The sequence below is a fragment of the Urocampus carinirostris genome, chromosome 4 (genome assembly GCF_059441175.1).
Source record: "Urocampus carinirostris isolate Australia breed hairy pipefish chromosome 4, RoL_Ucar_1.0, whole genome shotgun sequence".
Taxonomy (NCBI): domain Eukaryota; kingdom Metazoa; phylum Chordata; class Actinopteri; order Syngnathiformes; family Syngnathidae; genus Urocampus; species Urocampus carinirostris.
In genome coordinates this window covers 24,279,202-24,305,382 of record NC_142352.1, presented here as the reverse complement: position 1 = coordinate 24,305,382, position 26,181 = coordinate 24,279,202, and the positions used below count along the sequence as shown (strand labels likewise).

At 38.7% G+C, this 26,181-nt stretch overlaps 1 protein-coding gene across 1 annotated transcript in view; it reads left to right on the top strand.

The window, feature by feature from the left end:
* Positions 1–26,181, top strand: part of itfg1 (integrin alpha FG-GAP repeat containing 1) — a 188,503-nt gene that overhangs the window by 96,616 nt on the left and 65,706 nt on the right. The window contains exons 11-12 of the mRNA XM_088333947.1: positions 11,489–11,645; positions 15,661–15,769. Of these exons, the coding sequence (XP_088190073.1) occupies positions 11,489–11,645; positions 15,661–15,769 (266 nt within the window). The remainder of the gene's footprint in view (positions 1–11,488; positions 11,646–15,660; positions 15,770–26,181) is intronic.

The window sequence follows — 26,181 nt, the reverse complement described above, 5'->3', positions numbered from 1 at the left end:
TCCCACGGGCGGTAAACGTTCACTGAAGGCCAATCGAAAATACGTTCCATTGTTCTCGTGACGTTTTGTACAAGTGCTTTTAAATGTAACTTCTGGATTATCTGACAAAATCATTATCTACCAATTTTAAATCGAAAGGCAGCAAGCTGACTACCTCCCCGAGGCCAGATAACGCCTAATTCAGCAAATAACAGTGTATGCCTCTATTAAGTGAGCTTGCCTTCTTAGCTTAACTATTATCAGAGCAAGTGTTTTATTCACTTAGAAATTGCCTTTTTTGTTTTTCTACTTCTCTTGGTTTTTCTTTTGTCACATAAGCAAGGACAATTCAACAAATTCAATTTCCAATTGAAGGTTTCAACACTTATATATATTTGTGTTTGTTTTAATTGTATTTCTTCTATTTGCTTGTCTTTGTTTTTCCATCCATGCGTTATCTGCACCGCTTATCCTCAGTAGGGTGTGGGTGGGGTGCTGGAGCCCATCCAAGCCATCCTCGGGCAGTGGGCAGGGGACACCCTGAACTGGTTGCCAGCCAGTTGCAGGACACACAGACACAGACAACTCACTCGCTCATTCACATCGAGGAACAATTTAAACCGTTTTTGGAATTTGGGAGGAAACCGGACTGCCCGGAGTAAACCCACGTAAGCACGGGGAGAACATGCAAACTCCGCAGAGGAAGGTTTGATCTGTCTTTGTTTTTGTATTTGTTCATTTATTCCTTTAGATCTTGCTTTTAGTTGTTGCTTTAGAGTTTCTAAGGATGGTATACATGTTTTATTTTTTATTACACTACAAAAGATACTACTGAGAAATATTTGCTCAATAATTTATCTCAATTTAGATGCATTTTTGCATTTTACTACAATTCAAATTATTTTCTATTGTTATTATATAAACACATATTAAATACAATTAACAAATGATTTGCCATCAGACAATTAAGATGAGCAAAATGACCATATGGGGCAGATGGGCCATATGTTTATAACAATTTATAGTTAAGAAGAAAATATTTAAACTTGGCAACATTATTTGCAAAAACGAAAACATTTTTTTGAGTGTACACTGCAAAAAAAATGTTTAACCCAATAGTTGAAAATGTGCTCTTTGTTTATTTGTTATTTCCCTAGTGAAATGAAAAAAAAAGAATCCTTTAAAACAGGGTGTTTTAAAAATGTTTGTTTCATTTGCTATCAGATTCAGATTCAGATTCAGATCTACTTTATTGTCATTCTAGTACACGTGTATACAGAACGAAATGTCGATGCATCTGACCCCCACAGTTTCCTTGAATGTACAGATATAAATAATGTTGTATTGTATTTTGGCTACGTATAGTATTTTACCATAGTGCCGATAGTGCAAGAAGAGTAGCTAACCAGATGCGCAAAATGGGCAGTCAGGTTAACAAGTCAGGTACACAGTAACATTAACACTGTAACAATAACGCTGTAATTACAATAGTGCAGAGAGCAATGTGCAAGGAGTGGCAAGCTATAAAAAAAACTGCCAGTAGTGCAAAAGTCAGATTAGCAGCCGTTTAGATTTAAGTTAACTATATGTTAGATTGACCATTTAACAGTCTAATGGCCAGGGGGACTAGACTATTGCGGAGCCTGGTGGTCCTGCACCGCACACTGCAGCTATGTAAATTTCTCAGAAAATACATGATTAAGGCAAATGAAATAAAAAATTATAAATGTAGAAGATCATAAAATGTATTTTTCCAAAACTGAATGAGAAAATTTAAAAGCATGTGGATTATGTGATCAATTTCACAAATGTTTCATATGCACAGGGACTGAGACACGGCACATGTCAAATCGGTTATCCAGCTGAAGCATATTTTGGTTAACAGTCTTAAGCAGATTACTATTTTTTTTCTTTTCATAGAGAAATTATCTGCTGGTGTATGAGTTCAGGAAAATACATATATTATAAAAAAAATATTAATATTTAAAGAATATCAAAACTTTTGACACACCCCTGCACTTCCTATAGGAATATTATTTCATTTTGACCACTATACGTATTATTTTCAACGTTTATGGCTTTTCTTGCAAAATAACAACATTTAAGTATTGTTTTGTTTTGCCTCAATTATTTTAAAATAACAAAATGGAAAAATACCTAATATCGCTAATAGAAAAGCATTTTGCTTAATCTAAGCGTACTTATTCTTATCTTAATAACAATACATTTATAAACCAATATTTATTTGAAAATGTTTTTGAGGCTGAATTATAAGCTTGATGCTAAGTCCTCTAATCATACTAACACAAATGATTGTTAGGAAAACAGCACAGCAAGGCATAAGAAGGGGGAAACCTTAAGCAACTGTTCTTCTCCATGTTGTGCATGCAGAGCGGGACATTGACAGAAAGCGGGTCTCCCTGATGGATTCCCGCATCCACTTCACACTTTCCATTTTCCTTTCAACTCCGGGGAGGCCGAGCATCATGCCGCCTCGCAGCTTGTGATGGAAAATGGGTCCGCCCGGCTTTTCATGAGTGAAGAAGGTTCTAAATGTCACCCGACGACCTCACAAGGCACATGTTGAGCTATTTTGGGAAAGCAAAATGAGGTCACAGATGCTAAACGACTGAACCGGAGCAACTCCAAGCATAGCACCTGACGCCGAACGATGCGTTTAAATGGCCGTTAAATCTCACGCTTTCCATCAAATGGGTTTTGGACCGGGAATCTACAACACTGGCCTTAGGGATGTTTGGATAATAATCTGACGTGTGCAGCTATTGATTTATGTGTGAGTCATTCCGTTTGGGTTGATTTTTATTTAATTTTTTTACATTGAGTCTTTTTAAATGAGTCTTCACACTCCAGGGCATTATCCAATCTCATTCCCTCTTCATTTTTTGTTTATCCGTCTTCTAAATATAAATTTGGAATACATCGGAAAATCTCTTGTTTTAGATCAGGGGTCCCCAAAGCTGTGCCTGCGGGCCTTAAGTAGCCCCCTAAGAACACCTGAGAAGCCCGCAGACCGGTTCTTAAAATAGCTCACCAATGATGATCTGCATCTTTAAATTTATCATCAATTATTCTGAATATTATTTTTTAAATTAGCCTATAATCAATGTAAATGTCCTTTGCCTCTATACAAGGCCAACATTTTAGTGGTTGACCGAGTCTTTTTTAACCCTACTTGTAATAATTTAAACCTGGTAATCACATAGTAATAACATGGTAATATCATAATAAGAGATGCATGTTAAACTGGTAGCCCTTCGCACTAGTCAGAAATCAAAGAGTAGAAAAGTTGTTGACTGCGAGATTGTCGATGTATTTATCAAGACCTTGGAAATGGCCATAATCAGAATAAAGACCCGGTCACACAGCCTTTTGCGTCTGTATTGCGGGTAAAATTTTGCGATGTTTTTTTTTTTTTTTTTTTTTTGCCCGTGGTTGCCCGCGGTGGAAAATGTGCAAAATTGGCCGGCGACTGTTCCGCGTCCTTATCGCTGGTAACCGCGGCTGTTCGCTGTGCCGCCTGCGATTACCCGTGGTCTAAAGTTTTGAGCAGCGCAAAACTTTTTCGCGTGTGAATTTTTTACCGCGTGTAAAGCACGGCTGTATCTCGTCTGTATCGCGATCTCAAAAGCGTCCAACAGCGTCTGCTTCACGGGCAGAAATTTCTGGCCTTGATTCAGCGTCGATACGCCCGTGAAAGGCTGTGTGACCGGGCCTTAAGTAGCAGATTTTCTTGATTTAGTTTTTTTTTTTTTTTTTATTCGATAAATAGGGTTACTCATGATGAACCCTTTCACCAGATGTCGTAATGGTATGTCTTAAAGAAATCTTGGAAGTGGTAACTCTTCTTTTGTCCAATCAGTATACCTCAGATAAATACAATTGTTTTCCATTAGTTGAAATTCACATATACAACAATTGATTTTAATTTGTGAAGCTTCTCATTATATTTGTATATAAAATGGAAACATTTTTCAATGAAGGATTTTTTTTTTAATGTGTGTAATTGGGCCAATCAAAGCTATTTGCATTCTTTGTTGTTGTTGTTTTTTTGAAAGATGACTCATGGTAATATTTTCGTGTATTTAGTTTTTCCTAAAAGTGACCCTTTTTAAGGCAACAATTAAATATCTACCATATTGTAAGCAAGGGTAAACATAGTTTGGCTTTCAACTCATGGTAAAAGTAGTTGTCACGATTTTGCACTTTGACTGGTCGGCTGTCCATTTTTGGCATGGTGCAGGACTGAAAATTAGAACTTATTCAAAAGATTTTCAAAGAGGGAAAAATCTACTTGGTGTCATTTCTCTTTCTATCTAACTCACCATTTATCTGTATGCAGCCCAACCGAGCATCTGCCAAGAGTTTCGCTGGCTGTTGCTAGGCAATGCCATTTCAAACCAGTCCTTCTCTAGATGTCGAAATTGTATTGTTGTCGTCTTCTTTTTTTGTTTTTTTAAAAAAAAAAGGACTTCTGCTTTATTATCCAAGTATACTCAGATTATTGCTACTGTAATGTGTCATTAACACAGCGGTTCTCAAATAGTGGTGTAGACTCCCCTAGTGGGGCACTCTTGACTTTGGGGAACTTTTTTTTTAACTTTCCTAGAATAAAGTTCTAATGCACCTCCACTACACTGCGCGGCGGTGGCATTCTTATTGACAGAGTGTTTTGTCTACATTTAAATTCCATGCGTATGAGCATTGGGTATAAAGTGTAGCCGACTTTCAAGTGACCCCATGAAAAAAGATTTAACACAGATGAGGAGACAGGCGAAGAGAGATGAGGCAAAGAGGCAAACAAAAGTCCCCTATACAAAGATGAGATGAGGAAGTTGGTCGAAACGTACGTAGCACTGCACTGTGACCACAGAGAGTGAAGAACAAAGACCAAGGTGCTTGCTATGTTTAAAATTTTGGCAGCGGAATACATGAAGCCAAATAAATCAAGCTGTCACTTAAAGGTAGGTTGAATAGTTTAAGGTGTCCTCAAAAAGTTTAAAATTAAATATTTCCTCTATTATAGGTATGTGTTAAAAATGTCAAACTGAGTTCAAAGAGCCTTTGTACATATTTTTCACCGCGCCTATCTGCATCTATCTTACTTTTATCATCAATGTTCCGGCCACGGAGCGTATTACGCTAGAGGAAAGGAGGTTCGGGGATAGGGTAGGACGTGTTCGGGATTATCCTTTTGTTAAGGATGTAATGGTGAAAGTAAGAAAAGGACTGTTTCAAATACAACAAATACAACTCATTCGCTCATTCACACCTAGGGACAATTTGGACCGGCCAATTCACCTGAAATGCATGTTTTTGGAATGTGGGAGGAAACCGGAGTGCCCGGAGGAAACCCACGCAATCACGGGGAGAACATACAAACTCCGCACAGGAAGTCTGGAGCTGGATTTGAACCCACAACAGGTTCCCATGACATGAACTGTGCCGGACAAGCACTAACCACTGCGCCGCCGTGCTGCTCAGGAGGTGACGTGTTACCACAAATATCGAGCAATCACTGTTTTGTGCCCACCAATGTTATGTGATCACAAAAAAAAAATCGATCTTGGGGGGCGCTAGAGGACTTCCTCTTCCGAGGGGGAAGCATGATAGAAATTAAGAATGACTGCATTAACAGAAAAGCCCCTAATTTTTGCGTAATCTTGTCTTTATTTATTTTTGTCAAGTAGGGCGATCATTGCAGTGACAGGAACGTGAGGTGTTCTGGCTCCAACGGAACCTTTAATCCTACCAATGCCGTCTCAGCGTGTCGACATTACGCCACGTTCAACTAATCGCGGGCGTATAAAAGGATCGCCGTTCAGGATTACGGCGGATAATCCCGCTTTTTCTCCGAGTCGGCCCACTTTTTAGAGCCCAAACATAGAATGCACACTTCGATGTTGATGTTACTCACAGGAAACTCCCATGGGCATGCAGCTATGCCATGCACACAAAGACAGACAACACACTCATTCACGCCTTGGGCCAATTAGGACCTGCCAATTAACCTGACATGCATGTTTTTGGAATATTTGAGCAAACCACAGTGCCCAGAAAAAAACAACGCCAGCACAGGGAGAACATGCAAACTGGAAGGCTGGTACCTAGATTTGAACCCATGACCTCAGAACTGTGCTGCGGATGTGCTAACCACTAATCCGCCGTGATTAAAAACGTGCACTTAAAAATGAAGAGTAAACAATGTGTAATTTTTGGGGTGGTGCGTAAATCATGAACATTATGGTTATAGTTATTAATAATCATTTCATTGTTGACGATGGTAATGATAATTTGAAGAATTAAAAGAATAAATAAGAATAATATGGATTTCTGATTGTATTATATTTTAGAAGTAGGAGGAGCTCATCTTTGTTATAATCCACCCATGGCTCGAACACAATTTTTAATACGAAACCCAAAAGCTTTTAATGCATTTGATGTAAACAATTTAGCCAAACTAAAGCTTAATGATAAAGGTATGAAAAATCAAAACTTAAAAAAATATATACAAACTGAACTTTTTTCTTGTTAAATTAGTATTTAATTTAATTTAGTGAATATTTATGACAATTGTCTGATTAAAATATATATATATATTTATTAAAAAATGTATGACTTGTAATAAATGCATCAAATGCATAATTTTCCCTAATTTCCAACTTAATAATGTCTTGCTTAGGTAAGTATCATTTATTATTTTCTGCTTTAATTTATTTAAACTAAGACTATAACTCGGAACAATAGCTATAGAACTGTATTAACTATAATCTGCACTTTTATTATGAAATAATCTGAAATAAAACTGGCTACTCTGTGTTTTATTTTTTTATTTAAATTACTTTGGTGCCGTGGCTGTTAACATTTGTATCTTACCTTTTATTGTTTTTTAAGTAAATTTAATGAATGAATATGTAAGAGTGACATTAAAAAATCGCCCTATTTTATTACTCTATATAATGTGGGAATGGGTAATGTTCGAAACCTAAAAAATTATATTTTTCAAAATGTCTGAGAACAGTCAAAAAGGGTTCAGATCAAGTAGCGGATGCTCAGTTTCATGTTCCCTCCAAACCCAAATACAGATTGGCAGATCACAGTTAAGCATTAGCTCAAGATGGCCCGGTAGCGCTCTCCCGACATGATCATCCGTCTGAGCCCCCGCCGGTCGAGCGCCTCCTCCGGGGACCAATTAGATGGGCGGAAGGAAGCTCTAGAAATAGGAAATTCCCCGCCAACACCCAGTTCACACTGTAATTGATGCCCCTGAGGTGCTGGCACACCTTGACACATGGTGGCGAAAACTCCAGATGTCGTTTCAATTGAAAACGGCTCATTTGTTCCCACTTAAGGTCAGCTATGATTATTACACTCACACCGTTGATGAATATCACAAAGGAATCGAGGTGGCTCATTTAAGAGCATGCTTCTTAAAGTCTTACTCTCTTGTAATGATAGAAAATCAGTTTCCCAACCATAGGTGAAGTCTATATATTAATTAAAATCTAATGGCGGGGTAGTAGTCTGTATAGGGCATTAAACGTTTTCTGAAAAGCGTCACGGAGCCAATCAGCAGCGCTAAAGGACCGCATGCGGATTCTGTGCCACGGGTTGCCGAATTTTAGTTTCGAACAACAGAACTGTAATTCAATTGTATTTTCAGCATGAAATTGTTGCTGTCGCTTTATATTAATTGATGTATTATATACCAGATCTAAAAATGTGTTTTGTTTTTAAAATTTCACTTTGCAAGAATGGTTTGATATCAATTGAGAGTGTCAATGAGTACTGCACATTAGATTGGAAACGGACAATTGCCTGTATTCTGATTATAAAAAGCCATGTAAACACACAGAAATCCGTTTAAGGTCTTAATCTGACTGAAAAGATTCCGATTGCAATGTTCGCGTTAGTCCTTTCATTTTCTGATAACCTCTGCATAAAATGCATTGCAGTAATCTGAGATATGTGGATAGCTGTGGGCCTTGTAGTAGAGAGACAAATAGTATATGCTAACTTTGGTTAATTCGCTAAAAAATCTTCTGTATATTTCTTGATTTCTGTGGGACCCTTCCATTTTGTTTTTTGCCCATCCCAGCTGTCTTTGGGCAGTGGCCAGGGGACACCCTCAACTGGTTGCCAGCAGAGTCGCAGGGCACACAGAGACAGACAACTCACTTGCTCATACACACCAATGGACAATTTGGACCAGCCAATTGACCTGAAATGCATGTTTGCACGTGGGAGGAAGCCGAAGTGACCGGAAGAAACCCACACAACCCACGGGGAGAACATGCAAACTCCACACAGGAAGGTTTGATCTCATGACCTCAGAACTGTGCCGCACACGCGCTACCCACTGCCCCGACATACTGCCCGAAAATAAACATATTTGACAAAATAAATATTACCACTCCTCAAACCTAGAACAAGTCCAGTAGCTTTTCTTTCCTCTGTCTAACAGCATAGGAACTACACTCAGGTATTGCTGAGGTTTGTATTCGAGACTGTATCTTGTATTTTTTTTTTCCTCCTGGCCCTTTCAAAAAAATGTTTAAGCCAATGCGGCCTGCGACTCAAAAAGTTTGCCCACCCCTGGTCTAGGCATTCAAACGGTTTATTTGAATGGCTTAAAAAATCCGACTTCTTATCCTAGTCAAACGCCATGCAGTCCATGTTTGCGTGTGTTTATTTTTCTGCTTCATGACTTTGACTTGACTTCCACCTCTGCAGTGCTGAAAGGGTTTTTTTGGGAGCCCAAAAAAATCCCTGAAAGCACACATAAATAGAACGCAATTGAAAGGCTTTCATTTGGCTTACAAACACACTTTACAAACAGTCCTTATAATGGCAAAGTAGCAGTGCACAGCAAATGCTGAAAGATTAAACAAGCACCAGACACTATCTAAACCTCCAGCTCTCCACATATATACTTTGTGTTTAATCCAGATCAAGCCCCACATTCCTTCGTAGCATCCTCGACCCAGCTCAAGGCCAATCCGATTCGCTGAGCTCTTCCGTCGAAAAACTTGACATTTGACATGACCCAAACTCACGGTTTCTTGTTTTTTAATCAGTGAGCCAGGAGCATTGCCAAGCAATGGACGCTTTAAGGATGAATTCAATTCCGGTTTGTACTTGTAAATTGCGAAGCATTGTCAGTGAGAATTTGCTTGCTTCATGGCAAGTCACTTGGGCAAGCTGCTCTTAGCAATTCATTTAGCAGGTATAGTTGTCATCAATGACATGTATAGTTGTTAATTGCCGCTATGTATGTAAATTTCTTAATTGACAATTTAGCTGAGGTTATTTTATTCATCCTAATTGAGCTCCAGTTACTTTATAAACACAAAATATAGAAGATTAGTATCTTGCCTTGTAATATTATTTATCAATATCAAGCCATCTGATTTTAGGCTATACGGTTTCAGTATAAAGTATTTGTAATGGTATTATAATAGAATGACATGTACAGAAACCCCTTGCTACTGCACGTTTTTGTTATCGCTGCTTTACTGCTTTATTGTCATTTATATCGGGCATTGTGAAAGCAGGCAGCACACAGCAAAAGGAGAACTTACTGTATCGAAGCAACCATATAACAATCGCCGATCCAATAGTGTGTTTTGTTTTCCTCGCTTAAGAAATGTAAAATTAGAATTGAGAAATGCTCGCACATGAATGTTTAATAGTAGTAATACTATCAGATTCTTCCCATGGTATTTTCCTGGGTATTGAATATTTTTGGTTGGGTTTATTTACTATGCCCTGCACATTTTTTCGCATTGCAGTTTGTCTACTAAAGCAGTGGTTGGCATTCCGCGGGCCACCAAAAGAAAAAGAAAATATGTATGCACACACTTTTCACGATTGCATTCTAGCTACTGTTGTTTGTTTCATCTTTCCGTATGTGTGCAATACTCAACGGTATTTATGTCAACTACTTAAACTGCAGCAGTCAACATATTACCCTGGTAAACCTTGCAACACTTAACGTGCCGTTCAGTGTTGTCTCAGCAGACATCTCCAACGCCAGAAAACAAACTGCCAGCACGCCAATAATCTCTAAACCTTTAACCGTTATATTCTATTTTTAAAATGGTTTTGTGAGTTTTTGTGTGTGTGTGCGTGTGTGCGTGTGTGCGTGCATGCAACTCCCACCGAGAAGTGAAAGCAAAGCGGGATCTCGTTTTAGAAGACATGAGGATGGAGATTGAAATGGAGGTTGTTCACATTCCCATGAGAATTGATTTGAAATAGTGACAGAACCAAGTAAAGAGTAAGACGGAATGAAACTTGGAGTTGTGAACTTAGCAGTGTATAACTCTTCAAGTGAAGAATTGTGAATAAAAGTGAGCCAAAATACCTTCTTCACACTTCATAATGGCGTGCAAATGTCTTGAATGTGTGCAACTCATCAGACAGCATTGTGAAATTGCATTATGGATGAATTCACCCAAAAAATAATGCACGCTATTCAACATTTTAGCAATTTAAATGTGCCAAAATTTCCATAGGCATGTCGTAGGGCAGAGTGTGCCGAATAATCAAGGGAATTAAAACCATACAATACAATAATTGGGTATGAATGAATACCAATATGAGACATTTTTTCTGTCTTTATGAGGCTGCCAATACTAGTATTAGCCACGCTATTATCACTATTTCACAATTGGCTAAAGTCATGTTTGACAGATTCTCATTAATGTAGATTTTTTTTTTTTTAAGTATAATGTCTATGAGTAAAGCAAACCAGTTAAATAATTGTGTTAATGCCATGAAAATATAGGGAAAAAAAACTATATTGGATTAAATGGGTCTCTGTTGGATTTTTATATATTACTCAAGAGTGGAGCATCCAAGGTAATATAATTAATACAGAAGGCCTATGTACGTGATGGCATAAAGCAAGTCTCCATGAGTACAATTTTGGAACAACTTCAGCAATTGGTTGTCTTATGTTGAAGACATTTGTGTTGAAACTAACTTACGTTGCACATAAAAAGCAAGTTTGGTACATTTATAGTTTTGGCAATTTGTCTTTATTGAAGAAACGGTTTCATAACTTTTATAACTGACTTGAACCATTTAGAATTGAATCTTATCCCACCGAGATGAACCCATTAAAATAATTCCAATTTCAAATCAATCTGTCCTTGGAATTTGCTTTCCACGTACCATATTACAAATACAAACCCTTATAAATAAGATTTAATCTCAAATGTTACAACATTTCGATGACGTATTGAGAGGTTTGTTTTTGGGCAGGATGTAGCAATCAAATGTGGGACTCACCAAATTACCAGCAAGATAGGAATAAACTCAGGATATTGCCCTTTTTTATAAAACAAGCTCCGGACTGTTTCTCCCGGGGAAAAACAGGCTATATGTTTTGGTTTTGAGCATTTTAGCCGTTTTGGACGAGCTTCAGACTTCAGAGTTTCATTGTTTCAACTTCTAATGCAAGTCATTGTCCATGCATTGTTTCCAGTGCTCAGCAGGCTTTCCTGTTGGAGAACGTTCCATGCACCAGCTCCGCTCTACCCTGCCAGAAAATCAGCCGGATGTTCCGCATCCACTGGGACCAGTCAGACCTCGGCGCTATTCCCAATGCCATCATGGCCACCTTCTTTGACATCTACGAGGATGTGAGTAGATGCTTACACTCCAGCTTCTTTGTCATTTTATGATGACGTCTCTTATTAGAGAATTGGAGAGCAGATGGAGGTCCAAGAACAAGAAGAAATCCAACATCGCTCACAGAATATGAGCTTCCATTCTAAAGCAGAAAAGTGGATTATGTCTTAAGCTTTTCCACCACTCATGTCAACAAAAATGACTTTCTTGTCTGTCTGAAAGTAGTACTTGAGCTACGTGCGTGTGCTTGTGCACGTGTTTCTTGGCGCTCATGCGTGTGTATGTGTGTTAATCTGTCTCACAGCATGTGTGCCCTTCTGTTCGAGTACGTTTCATTGCTGGGATGTGTGCGAAAGTATGTCAAGAACCATGCAAAAGTGTGTATGCTTGTGTGTTTGTCTCGGTGTGTCTGTGTCTGGGGCATTACAATTGCAGTTAAAGGCACATTCAACTCCATTAGGCGACTTGCAGCCAGCTGTTGTTGGTGCAAGACAAGACATCCATTTTTGTCATTGTGTTCCCAGGCTACACGCACACAAACACACTTTTCTTATACAATTTCTTCGTCAAATTTTTTTTTTTAGTAGGATTCTATTTTTACTGCTAATGTGGTATCTTGTAAGGGTAAGTTAATTTTGTAAATAAGAATAAAAAGCGGCTGCTTCACAGAAGATAAGTCAAGTCATGTTTATTTTTATAGCCCTTAATCACAAGAAGTCTCAAAGGGCTGGACAGAGCACAGATTATTGCATACTACAGACTTATGATACCGTCCCCTGATCTAAAACCGACATAAGGGCAAGGATAAACTTAAAAATAACAAGATCAAATTAAACTAATACAATTTAATTTATCCTGGTATTAAAACTACAACAATTAAAGACCCAACACAATATTTCTCTGTAAGAATTGCTAATTTAGTTCTAATAAAACATAATTCCAGCTGTATTTATCTGGCCCTTTGTGCATAGTTCTGAATAAATCCATTGGAATACAGTGGTTTGCACATCCATTCCATTAGGTGGCAGTAGATAGCTCAGTGACTTATGTTTAAATACAAGCAACAATCCGAAAATAGAAACAGAATATTGAATTTCCGGAGGAATACTAATGAGTGGTTAACATGCGTACAAACAAATAGACGTTGTTTCTGTATTTAACTCTTTACATTAAATAAGGGATGATTTGTTTTATTTTTATCTCCAAATTCAACTAACTAATCTACATTCAACTAACCCCCAAACCCGCTCTACAGAGCTAATACTTTAGAATATTTGATATCACTTTTTTATGTTAAGGCCAGAGCCTGTGTCCCATACAAATACAAATTTACCACTTAAAATTCATCACCTTCCCACAATTATTTAAGAGTGTTGAGGCTCATTTTGACCGTGATATTTGACCTAAATAATAGTTTCAAAACAAGGTGTGTAAAATGTCAAAATGTCACAAAATACAGCAAACGAGGATACCAACATATTTACCTTCAATGCAGACCGCACTGGGCAAGAAGGAATGTGTGCTTGCTGTCCTGTGTATAGCTGCGCCCATTCCTACCGATTACCTAATCAAATTGTTCTAGGTGCTTTTGCAAGAGCTTCTGGGTGTTTAAAAAATGTTATGTTGCTTTTCATCATAAAGTGTCTTCACAATGAACATAGATTGTTTAATGAGCTTTCATATAAATTATTATTTAGCGATTTACAGCAAAAAAGGGGTCTGTTGGTCACCTGCAAACGAACAAGAGTTCTAGCTGTCAATAAAGTCCATTGAGGCTCCATTTGTTACCTGTATTAATGGCACCGGTTTTAACTAATTATCAGTATTAAAGACATTACTCCACAACCTTAGCTTGGCCTTTTACCATGATCAACGCACCGCACGCATCGGTCCGGTATTGCAGTACCTCCGGGAACGGTGCATTCGCAATGATCGCAGCAAGGCTTTAGGGCTAGGACCTTAGCTTGGCCTTTTGGCTGAGAGTAAGAGTCCCGGCTCCTTGGCTTTGTAGCGTATTATGAACCGACCGATAACGGATAATGGATAATGAATAACGAAGATAGAACAATAACCCTTAAAAACCCCAAACCCCCCTCAGTCAGTCACACTCCAATCTCCACTATGTCCAAGACCAAAGAACTGTCATTGGAAACAAGAGAAAAAAATTGTAGACCTGCTCCAGGCTGGGAGACTGAATCTGCAATAGTTAAAATGCTTGTTGTAAAGAAATGTGGGAGCAATTATTACAAAATGAAAGACATACAAACCACTGGTAATTTCCCTTGATCTGGGGTTTTATTCAAGATCTCATCTCGTGGCGTACAAATAATAACAAGAACAGTGAGGAAAAATCCCTGAACCACATGAGACTTAGTGAATGACCTACAGTGAGCTGGGCCCAAAGTGACAAAGGCTACAATCAGTACCACAATGTTCCACCAGGGACTCAAATCCTGCACTGCCAGACGTGTCCCCCTGCTGAAGCCAGTACAATTCCAGGCCCATCTGCAGTTCACTAGAGAGCATTTGGTAGATCCAGAAGAAGACTGGGAGAATGTCTTATTGTCAGATGAAACATTATGCTTTGGGGCTGGTTTTCTGTATGAACGAAATAATAGAAGGGGCCATGTATCGAGATATTGTGAGAATCTCCTTCCATCAGCAAGGGCATTGAAGACGAGACCTTGGCTGGGTCTTTCAGTATGACAATGATCCCAAACACACAGCCAGGGCAACAAAGGAGTGGTTTCGAGAGAAGCATTTCAAGGTCCCAGAGTGGCCTAGTCAGTCTCCAGATCTTAACCCTATAGACAATCTGTGGAGGAAGTTGAAAGTATGTGATACCCAATAATAGCCTTAAAACATCACTGCTCTAGAGGACATCTGCATAAAGTAATCGGCCAAAATACTAGCAAAAGTGTGTGAAAATCTTCTGTAGAGTTATAGAAAATGTTTTGCCTCTGTTATTGCCAACAATGTGTACATAACATGCAGTCATTGTAAAACTAACCCAACTATTGCATTTGGACTGCTTGCATACTAAGACCCTAATCAAGTTCTTATGTGTGTTTACATAGCTTTGCAGAATTGGAATATTGTCAATATTCAGTATCCGTTGTGATTATTGTCAACATGTAAAACAGTCTTCACTGTCAGACTACACAAAAATGGGTTACCACTCCACAGAGATCCTTGTACAGCAATTCTTAAAACAAATTATACGATTTATACTCTCAGTGGAGAGTTGGTTGGCTCACTAAGTATTTTCATCTTGAATGCTCAAGGCAGACCAAAAAAGTTTATCCGTGCATTGATTATTATATTCGAAAGCAGTAGGCTCTAAGACCTGCAGACTTGTTTCAAACAGTGACGTTCAGATTTCAAAGAAAACATGGTTAAGCTTGATCTAAAAGTTAGGTGGAATAAGATGCCGATGGTGGAGTTAGACCAAATTTGATTTGCTTTCAAAACTTGGCTTTATTTTCTAATTTTGCTTAAACTTTTTTAAACGTTTTACTTTTTTCCTGTTTTCTTGCTCTTGGATTAAACAAACAGGTAAAGTCCCATAGAAGCATCTCAAAGTTAATGAGTGAAAATTGTGGTTGTGTGGTGAAGCATAATTTTCAGCTACTCTGTTATTGAAGACCGCACACTCTCGCCCTCAAAAAACTCTAATGACTGCGCCATTAGAGCATCACCCTAGTTGAGACGTGAAACCATTTTTGGGGTGCATCTCCCTTTTTTCAGGGTCAGAGACTGGGCGTTGCTCTTTTTTACTGAAGTCAGCTTTTATGGTATTTTGCACACCTAGGGTAACCTACCTGACCGCCTATAAAAGATGGCGGTCAGATCTAAAACCTTTCCACCTATTATTGGATTTAAAGACACACAAACAGACACAATGCCAATCATGAAGATATTTATACATAATTAAACCCCAAACAAAAACATTATCACCACCTTCGCTTAGCTTGTTAGCGATAGAGTTGCACAAGTAAGAAGTCCAATTTTGTGTTTGGTTCGCAGGGCATATTGGACATGCTGGTGTTGCAGCAGGTGGAGGGAAAGCGTGACCTGGTCATACACGCCTTGAAAAACAACTTTGAAGCCGATGCCTACTTTGTTAAAGTCATGGGTGAGTCACCTGCTTGGCACAGTACTCTCGCAACTCTCTTCACACCCTTCGACTTTTGCCCCAGGAAACTCTTCTCTCTTGTCTGGACGGGCAAGAAAGGGAGTGAGAAAGTCACAGTCCGATTTGAATACTTTATCATCTTGCATATTTTTATTCTTACCTCCCCCTCCCCTTCCGGGCTCATTAGAGTAAGTCAACGCAAGCAAGCATTTTCTCCCCCCAATGTGGCGGGCAGATGGCAGTGACTATTATCTGCCGTCTGCAATTTAAATTCTCAGCCCCGAGCTTCTTAACGCTGCCGGAAACACAAAGCGTGAGGCGTGTGGCTCAGAATAAATGTATTTTTGGGGGACATTACATCGCATGTCATTTCCGGCCACATTCTATTTGATGTGTGAGGCACAGCTTGAGATGTCAACGTTGGCCAGTGAGGCACAGTATGTTTTTCTTCTTTGATGCTATTTATATCTATGAGTGTGATAGTACAGAGACTACTCAATTTTCTGCTTTCATTGTCCACCATTTTGTCCCGAGTGCATTACATTTGGCATCACACAATCCACTTCAGCTGTTAGGTTGGTTGAATCTATCGAATAGAATTGTCTATATTGACATTGATTACATCAAAGAGTACATTGTTCACAACAAGATTAGATGTGACAATCCAATATGAACAGGTAATAAAAGACTTAAGGAAAAAGCCAATCAGGATAAGTATGCAATTTTAAAAAGGCATTGTTTGTAGACTGGCCGAGGTTGTTACTCATAAAAATAGTGCAATGACATTAGTAGCAACATTGTGCAAAAATAAATAACATGAAAATACATTTTCTATACATATGCAAAATACATTTGCACAGTCTTGTCTGCGTCTTTAGGGTGGTAATGGCTCTGGGGTAAAAACATTCTCTGAGCGTATCTTTGCTTCCAGGGACCTGTAGCATCTGTCATAGAAAAGGACAAAAAGGTGGTGGCCGGTGTGAAAGGTGTCCTTAATAATTATGTGGGTTCTGGTGTTGTAGTGTAAGGCGGCAATGTCTTTAAGACTGGGAAGAGTGCGGCGTATGTTTTTCCGGCAGTGTTGATGACAGTTGTACTCATATACTTTTAAAGAAATAAGATTTTTTTTTTTTTTAATCTATAGAACTAGCTCTTATTACACTATTCCCCAAAGGTCTAAAGAGCTGCATATGCTAATCTTTGTTTAGGATATCGATTTCCGTCCTAGTTAAATAATCAATGGCTTTAAAATTGAAAGCTGCATTTCTTACTTTACTTTCTGTGATATACAGAAGAAAAATATGCTATGTTGAGTTTTAGAGTATCATGCTTGTAAACGTCCACTAGTGTTTTACATTAACATGTTCAAATCACACTGAAAGCAAAGTCGTAGATTTCTACGATGGCTACTTACCTCTTTTACGTCGTTTTCTTCTGTGCTGAAAACTAGCATTGCCGTCTCCTACATTAAAAGGTGGCACTGTCTTTTTCGATAATTTTGCACCATCCACTGTTACAAAAATGCAATATTCTACTCCATCGTAATTTCTGTATGTTTTTTCTACTTGTATCTCTCTTTTTTTTTTTTTTTTTTACATTAGTTTTGACTCCAGCTAAGCAACATAACTCAACACTAAATCCAGTAACGACACTGATTCATCTCCCAATTTCCCACCCTCTGTTCTCCAGATGTTATGTCATACCAGCTCAGTAGCCTAGTTGGTAGTGTGCCCGCTTTGAGACTGGGAGGTCGCTGGTTCGCGCCTCGGCCGAGTCATACCTAATTGGTAAAATGGCGGCGCCCTCTGTTGGCTGCGGCTGCATCGGCTCGCTACAACGGGTCAGGTGTATCGACATTTCGTTCTGTGTACATTGTTACAAAGAATGACAATACAAAGGAAATTATTATTATTATTATTATGTTCACTATGTATACATGTACATTAAGCGAGGGTGCAGTTGCAATTTTCGGCCACAGACAGCAGTAGTAATTTTAATCTGTAAGCTTTAGGTATGCTCAAGCAACAAAACAGTGCTGCTCAGCCTCTGTTACCGGCATATCTACCTTTTCCTTGCCTTAGTTTAATATATTTATTTTACTCACAGCATCAGGGCTCCTTCTTTTCATGTCCAATTGTTGGTACCTGGTGGCAACATGAAAAGAGCAAAAATAGTCTGGTACAAGGAGGAAGGGAAGTGGTTATAGTGAGAGGCATGCTCGCTGTAATCTGTCACTCCGTGTGGCTCATTAGTAGGAAAAGAGCATCGTTCATCCTTTTTTTCTGCTGCACAGTTGGCGAACAGTTGTTCCCTTGTCTTTTGGGAGGGGCTCGAGATATGTGTGTTTCGCTCATCTTTCGCTTGCAAGAACACACACACACACATATCATCAGTGTACACTTGTAAATAAAACAACACTTTTGCACACACCGTATTTAGCGAAATCTCAAGGCAGAAGCTGTCAACACCCTCTGAATAAATATAGGCAGTCATATTATTTCAGTGACTACCATGTTTTACAGCACATTTATACAATCAAAGCATATTTTCTACACATTGATATATAGTCATCTTAATTCGGGGATGAATAAAGTATCTATCTATCTATCTAATTACTTATGCCTGTATACAGAACTAAAATGAATTTGAGATTATTTGTAAATGTAGGGTTTCAAATTGGTAGTAAAAGGAAAAATGGATGCCTCTATATGGTTACCACTGTGGCAATTCTTTTAGCCATTAAAGTAAACAACACTATACAAGGTCCAAATCGATCAAATAAAGTCCCACGGAGTAGTTTGTCTTTGAAGGACGCCAGCACATGTCCAAAACGACTCGTTCGGTGACTTTAATGTGATGGCGGCGACATTCTTTCGCCCGGTGACTGATGACAGCCACTCGCGCTTAGGCGACTCTGCTCCAAGAGACGCTAAAGGACACGGCGCTGTCCTCAGACAGAAACGCCAACGTGGATGGATGACGCTCTCGCCATTTTAATAATGGGTCTGGATATAGACAAGGACTGCTGTAAGTGATAAGAGAACATCTTCTGTCAGACCACAGCGAGCTCACATTTATTTTTAGAACATGATTCAGGAGTTGTTAACGTAGTATAACTACATATCTGCTGTAAAGTACGTTATGCACATGATTTTCAAGTTTTTTTTTTCATTACTCTAATATGTTTTACTTGACTGTATCAGGCACTACTAAAAAAAAATAGTCCAGGAAATTCAAAGTTCTTCCTATAACCCTGTGCACCCTATATGCTTTAAAATACGATGATTAAGAAAAGAAACGTGTACAGTATTTATTACTTTATTCGAGCAATTATTGGCCCAAATTGCAATACCATGTATACAACAGGATTTGAACCCAGGTCGTGGCAGTGAGACAGCTGACACTTTACTACTGGATCTCTAGTGATACAGATTACATACAAAAAGGCTTTAGAGCTTATCTCATTATTACGCTATTTTCACTTATGGTGCCAGAAACCTTCATTTACATGGTGCAGTCCATTCACTTCTTCACCTGTGCATCAATAAAGTTGCAAAAGAAAAAAACTAAGTCTTTAGACAAACAGCAACATTATTGACGCACATGTGAAGATGTTTACAAATCAGAATGCATTAGGAAAATCTATGTTTCTAGCACCGTGAGTTAAAAAATTGTGATATGTCTAGCGGTAAAGTGTCGGCGCCCTCACTGCAACGATCAAGGTTGGATTCTCGTTGCAAACAGCCCAACGGCTCTACACGAATAAACATGGCAGCTCTTACTGTAGTCTCGCATGTGCCTTATAGTTCGGTGCACCTTATGTACAAAAAATATATGACCAAAGACTAAATTTTTGGGGTAGTCCTTATAATCTTTTGCGCCTCACAGAGCAGAAAATACAGTACGTACCCCAACAAAAAACAAAAAAACTGGTTCTGCTTAATCTAATCGTACCGAAATTGAATTACCAAGATGGGTATTATATGGTCTTTTATTCAAGATGAATATTTCAAAAGGTAATGGCACATTTACAGTACTGACATTTAAATTTATGAAAAAGTCAACAAAGTAACTACCTCATACTCAATTATGATCTACCTGTCCATTGCACATTTCAAATTAATTTATTTAGATGTGCGTTGAGAAATAATGTCAGCATTTAATTACAAAAAATAGTTTTTTTTGAATGCTAGGCTGCCCTTGAATCTTTTGTTTTAGGTAGATATTAATTTGATTACAAATTTTACATTGTTGTGACTCATTTTTAGAGTAGCTCACATGCTGAAAGTAAGAGCTCCCATCTTCGAAAACCATATCAATACTTACATGTTATTATAACTACAATTCCTTATTTTAGCTTTCCTTACCTTACCTAACCTATCCAACTTACACTCCCATCCCTTACTTATTCTACTCACCTTTATACACATACTATACCACCCAATCAATATACTTCATTTCTGTCCAAACATAATCCATCTATATGGTCGGTCAGTCCGTGGGTCCGCTTGTCAATAAATAACCTAGTCTACGTCATTTACTCAAATTCCAGTGCACAATAAAAAAAGCAGTTAATCTGCCAAAGGGTGGTCCCAAAAAATGCATCACAATCTCAAAAATGTGTCAAGTTTTAAACCAAGTTAAGCTATGATCAAGAAGAAACAAAAAAAGTTGGGTAGGACAGGTCACATTTTTCAAAATCCTTTCCACACAAATTTAGTATCACACAAATACGCAATTGCTCGCCTATTTCATTTGTAAGCATTGATCCGGCATCAGCTCCTACGCGTTACTGTATAACGAGTCACCTCACATTTTCCTCTGCTACATTTCCGCGCCCACGCACGGCAAGATAGATAGCTGTTTTCTAAAGACGCCATCTCTCAGCCTTCCCCTGAGCACGATTGAACTGCCGGTCAAGGATCGACTTTATGTCTAAACATATCACATTTTTGGTGTACACCCACTCATACACACAGTCACATGATCAAGAGTGTTGCCTCATGCAATGCAATGAGGTTAAGTAAACTTCTCATCACAAGATTTTTAAGGCCACTTTATGCATATTTATCCGTCCCTTTTTTAAGCCGCATATTTTAGTTCTGTAGGTCAATTCATAGCTATGTGTGCCATTACACTCACTATTTAAAATATATCTGTAACAGAATTAACAAATATCTATTCAATCTAACTCTAAGCTATTTGGAATAAAATTACTCACCCACTATAGGATGAGAAATGAATAAATGTTCTCAATCGGAAAAAATCACCCCCAGAAGCATTCTGTGTAAGACTGAAGATAACTTCATAGGACTATTAAAATAGTAAATCTGAAAGATATAATTTTGTGCACAAGTTCAAAAATTAGCCATGGTGTCAATCAATACCTAACCACTCTGTATACATCGGACTTTAAGTACAACTCTGAGTCCTGCCTTGTGCAAAAGTTTGCCGACGACACTGCGATCGTGGGATGTATCAGAAATTGGTAGGAGGAGGAGTACAGGAAATTGATTCAGGACTTTGTCCGATGGAGCGACGCAAACCACCTGCACCTGAACACTACCAAGACCAGGGAGATGGTGGTGGACTTCAGGAGAACCGGAACTCACCCGGTTCCTGTAACCATCAAAGGAGAATGTGTGGAATTTGTTCAGACCTACAAATACCTGGGTGTGCAGCTGGACAACAAACTGGACTGGACTGCCAACACAGAAGCTCTATGTAGGAAAGGGCAAAGCCGACTTTACTTCCTCAGAAGGCTGGCCTCCTTCAAAATCTGCAAAAAGCTCTTGAAAATATTCTATGAGACAGTAGTGGCAAGGGCCCTCTTCTATGCGACAGCGTGTTGGGGAGGCAGCATCAAGAAGAAGGATGCCTCTCGTCTCAATAAACTGGCTAGGAAAGCGAGCTCTGTTGTGGGCAAAGAGCTGGACAGCCTAACAACAGTACCTGAGAGACGGGCACTGGAAAAGCTGCGGTCAATCATGGACAATCCATCACATCCACTACACAGCATTATCTCCAGACAGAAGAGCAGTTTCAGCGACAGACTGCTGTCACTGTCTTGTACTACGGACAGACTGAAGAGATCTTTTCTTCCTCATGCCATGAGGCTCTTTAACTCTACCCGGCAGAGTAAAACCCCACATTAAACCACACCACCTACATTGCATATTACCGAATTTTATTGCAATATGTATTCTGTGTAGCACTATTTAATTATTCTATATAACACGCTACAGTGGGCATTTGCACGTCACACTGGGTATTTGTATATTGTATTATTTTTGCTTTGTTATTGTATTGTTCTCAGCTATTGTTCTCAGCTCAGGGATGCTGCTGGAAATGTGAATTTCCCTCTGGGGATGAATAAAGTATCTATCTGTCTATCTATCTATCTATCTATATCTATCTAACCAACTACCCTTTTGCAATATCAAAATTAGTACCATCTTCTTCGCCAAAAAATAAGGTCTTCTGTGATTTATAATACGGTGCAACTTTTGTGTTGTTGTTTTTCTGTATAATTATTCAGAACAAAAAAACAACTTAGGCACCAGAAATTTGTTTTTTAATTTGAAATATGTTAATAAGTGAATTTGACTCAAGCAAAGACGTCAGTTTTAAAACCTAATACGTGTGTAATTGTGGGGTTTTTTTGACAGATGAGTCGTACAAAATATATTTACAACTAAGCATGTTTGATATGACATATTTTTTCAGACAGAATATTGAATAGTCGATACCTGTACCACATACTAATATCGATACAATTAATTTCCTTCTTAAAATGACTGAAATTTTAAATAAAAACATTGAATTCCCAATTCAATATTATTTCTCAATACTACATAAATTTATCAGCAATTTACCATTGCTATGATTGTTCAGGAAAACTTATTTTGAACAGAAGCTGCCAGTGTCCTTCTACCGTGCCACAGTGGATAGCATACAGAATCATGGTGTGGTATAATATAAGCACTGCTGCAGACAGAATAACCTTACAGAGTCGTCACCACAGCTGAGAAGCTCATTGACCGATCTCTGCTCAGTTTGGAGGACATTTAATCAATTACAATAAAGACAGTTCTAATTATTTAGTTCCCAATTGAGAAATGACCAATAGCCTTGCAATACCTTAAATAGGGCTGGTATCAGGGCTGATACTAAAAATGTCGCCTAAAAGTAACTAGGTCATGTCATTGTGAACTAGAATTTGTTTCACACTCAACATATGAAAAACACTAAGAATTTGATTTTTTTAAGATATTTACAACCATACTAACACATGCATTTTTGCTCTTGTGTGATTTATACTCCATAGTACCAAATATTTGTGTAATGTTGTATTATGAAAAATAATTAACTGATGAAAGATGAGGGAAGTCAGCAAATAGAATTGTAAATAATGAAATTATGTACAAATAGTGTCCTATCAATGTCACACTTGGACCAACACAGTGTTTTCCAAGGTATTTACTGTATTTAAATTCCACCTGCGGGCCCTGTTTGAAGACCGTTTCGCTTGTTAGCACAAAGTCAAACACCTTCCGCAATCATTAGGAATTAAGTACCTCTCCGTCATGGCTGCCCGGTCAACATATTTTCCTTTAATGAGTCTTTGTCAGAGCACCCTCCTCCCCTCGAGCCCTAAAACAACCAGAAAAAAAAAACGTTTAACAACTTTGAAGTATGGTACAAAGCGGACTGGCGCTCCACTTTTAAAGGCAAGGCAAATGAAGGTAGCACGGACAGATGGAGCAAAAGACTCATTACAGTCAGAGTCCAAATGAATAATAATAATAATAATAATTTCCTTGTATTGTCATTCTATGTAACAATGCACACAGAAAGAAATGTCGATACACCTGACCCGTACAGTTAAACTGTAGCGAAGCTGATGCAAAACGATGGAGGCAGAATCTCGTCAAGTGTGTGTATATTCAAAGTGCGTGGGAGATGTAGAAAGAGAGTGACAGGCAGAACTGTAGCGCTTGATTAGTTTCCTGCTCACTTATTAGCATGCAGATTAACCGCATTGAAGAACATCTGTGAGCATCTCTTACTCTCTTGTGCATTCTCTCTCTAACTCGATATCTATAGCTCCATCTCTATCACTCAGCTCCTGTCAATCATCCTCCCCATCCTTTGTTGTGTACCCCTCCACGTTCTTCATCCTGCCTCAGTCAGTCAGTCAGGGTTGTCATTCTGGGTGAGCATGTTTACGTGAAACTGTTCTCTGCTAGCGTCTGGGGGAGGAATCAAATTGGGGCTGAGCGTGGTGACATACCAGACAGGTCATGCAATAATGATACAGAAGACAATTTACGAGGGGTTGCCATTCACATTCCTGGGCCTCTAGATATTGGGATTCCGTCATAAAAGAGTTTAAATCAGAGTTCAGCAACCTTTTTGAAGCTGAGAGCTACTTTTTCCATGACTGATAAATGCAAAGGACGATAATTTTCTTATCCATTTCTAAAATACATAAAATATCACTATATCATGTTGGTACTTATTACTTAGTAAATGTGTTATTATTATGTTATTATTGGTTTTCATTATTGAACCTTGGGTTAAACTGGGATCAGTCAACCACTTAAACATCTACTTTCACGTACATAAATTTGAGGCTTATTTTTTAAAAGGACTTTCAAGACATTTAAGACGTTTACTAACATGCAAGAAAAAAACTGTTGCAATAGGTAAAAGTAGATTACTGTAAACTAAATGGTGGGAATTGATAAAGTTTTGTTAACGAAAATTGCATGTTGGGTCACCATTGTTCGAACTTTAGGGCTTGTTCTGAAATGCTCCGCACAATGTGTACCTGTGAACAAAAACTTGCATTTGGCCATATTTCCAAAACTTGACCTGACTGTTCCAAAGCAATGTGATTTATGGATTCAAGACATCAAATTCACTGCAAATCAGCTAAAAACACAGGCAGAAATGTAGTGTTGACCTATTTTATATAGGGTTATAAAGTATTCACGATATTACCGTTCCAAAGTTTGGGTTCATTTCAGAATGGCCAGAACAAGAAAACTCGTGTAAACTGGACATTCTATCCTTGTTCTAAGAAACAAAAGCTATTCCATGCGAGGAATTGCCAAAAAACTACAAAACAGTGGTACTACTACTTCCTCTAGAGAACAGCAAAAACAGGCTCTAACCAGAGTATAAAGAGAGGTGGGAAAATCAATCATGCAAGAGGACAGGTACATTTGATTTATCCTCCCCCCCGTCTTTAAAAACTGGGGGGAGGATAAGAGACTCAGGAGGACGGATTCAACAGTAATGGCTATTGCACGGACACCGACAACGAGACGGCTTACCCAGACCACACTAACTGGGGATGTATTAAAAGTGAAGTTCCACTGAGGGAAAATCTGCAAAAATGCAAGGGACCACAAGATGCATCAACCCAGGACCATCTGTGGGAATGGGGAAAACTGATACAGCGCATGGTGGAAACACTCAGTGAGACATAGGAGGACTCCAGCCAGGAAGCACCCCACAGTGCGGGAGACCTCTCCGCTTATGCCGCACCCCTCGACCACAAAGTCACCTCTCACACAACCCTAGTGGGGGAAGCCGACTCAAGAATAGGAGGGAGAAGTTCGGCTGGGGAGCAGGGAAAGATGGGCAGTGACTAGCCTGCCAATTCAAGGGCGTTGTGGTTCAGGGTCAAAACGTCCAGTGACAGTCGGACAGCACCTAATGACATCTTCTCCTGGTTGAAAGCTTCAGTCCATTTTTGAATTACTGGAAAAGTTAGCACTAATTTGTGTATGTTATAACTCGTACTTCAAATGAGTTGTCTGTGTTGTTTTGCCCATCTTGTCCTTTTTTAGCCGGACTCAAATAACACTTTTTCTCCTCAACTCTGCCTTGAAGGCCAGCATATTGGACTCGCCTCTTCACTGTAGATGTCGGTTTTGCAGAAACTAAGGAAGCTGCGAGTTGAGATCACGTAAAGCGTCTCTAACTAGAGACTAAAATGTACCTGTTCTCTTGCATGATTGTTTTTCCCACCTCTCTTTATACTCTGGTTAGAGCCTGTTTTTGCTGTTCTCTAGAGGAAGTAGTAGTACCACTGTTTTGTAGTTTTTTGGCAATTCCTCGCATGGAATAGCTTTTGTTTCTTAGAACAAGGATAGAATGTCCAGTTTACACGAGTTTTCTTGTTCTGGCCATTCTGAAAGTTTAATCACACCCACAAATGTGATGCACCATGTTTTTGACTACTGGAAAAGAAAGGTTAGCTTTATAGCTTCTCGAACCTGCTAAACTGTTTTCAACATAATCACGCAAGGGTTTTCTAATCACATATTAGCCTTCTAATGTAATTAGCGAACACAATGTAATTTTAGATCACTGGAGTGCTTGTTGCTGGAAATTGACCT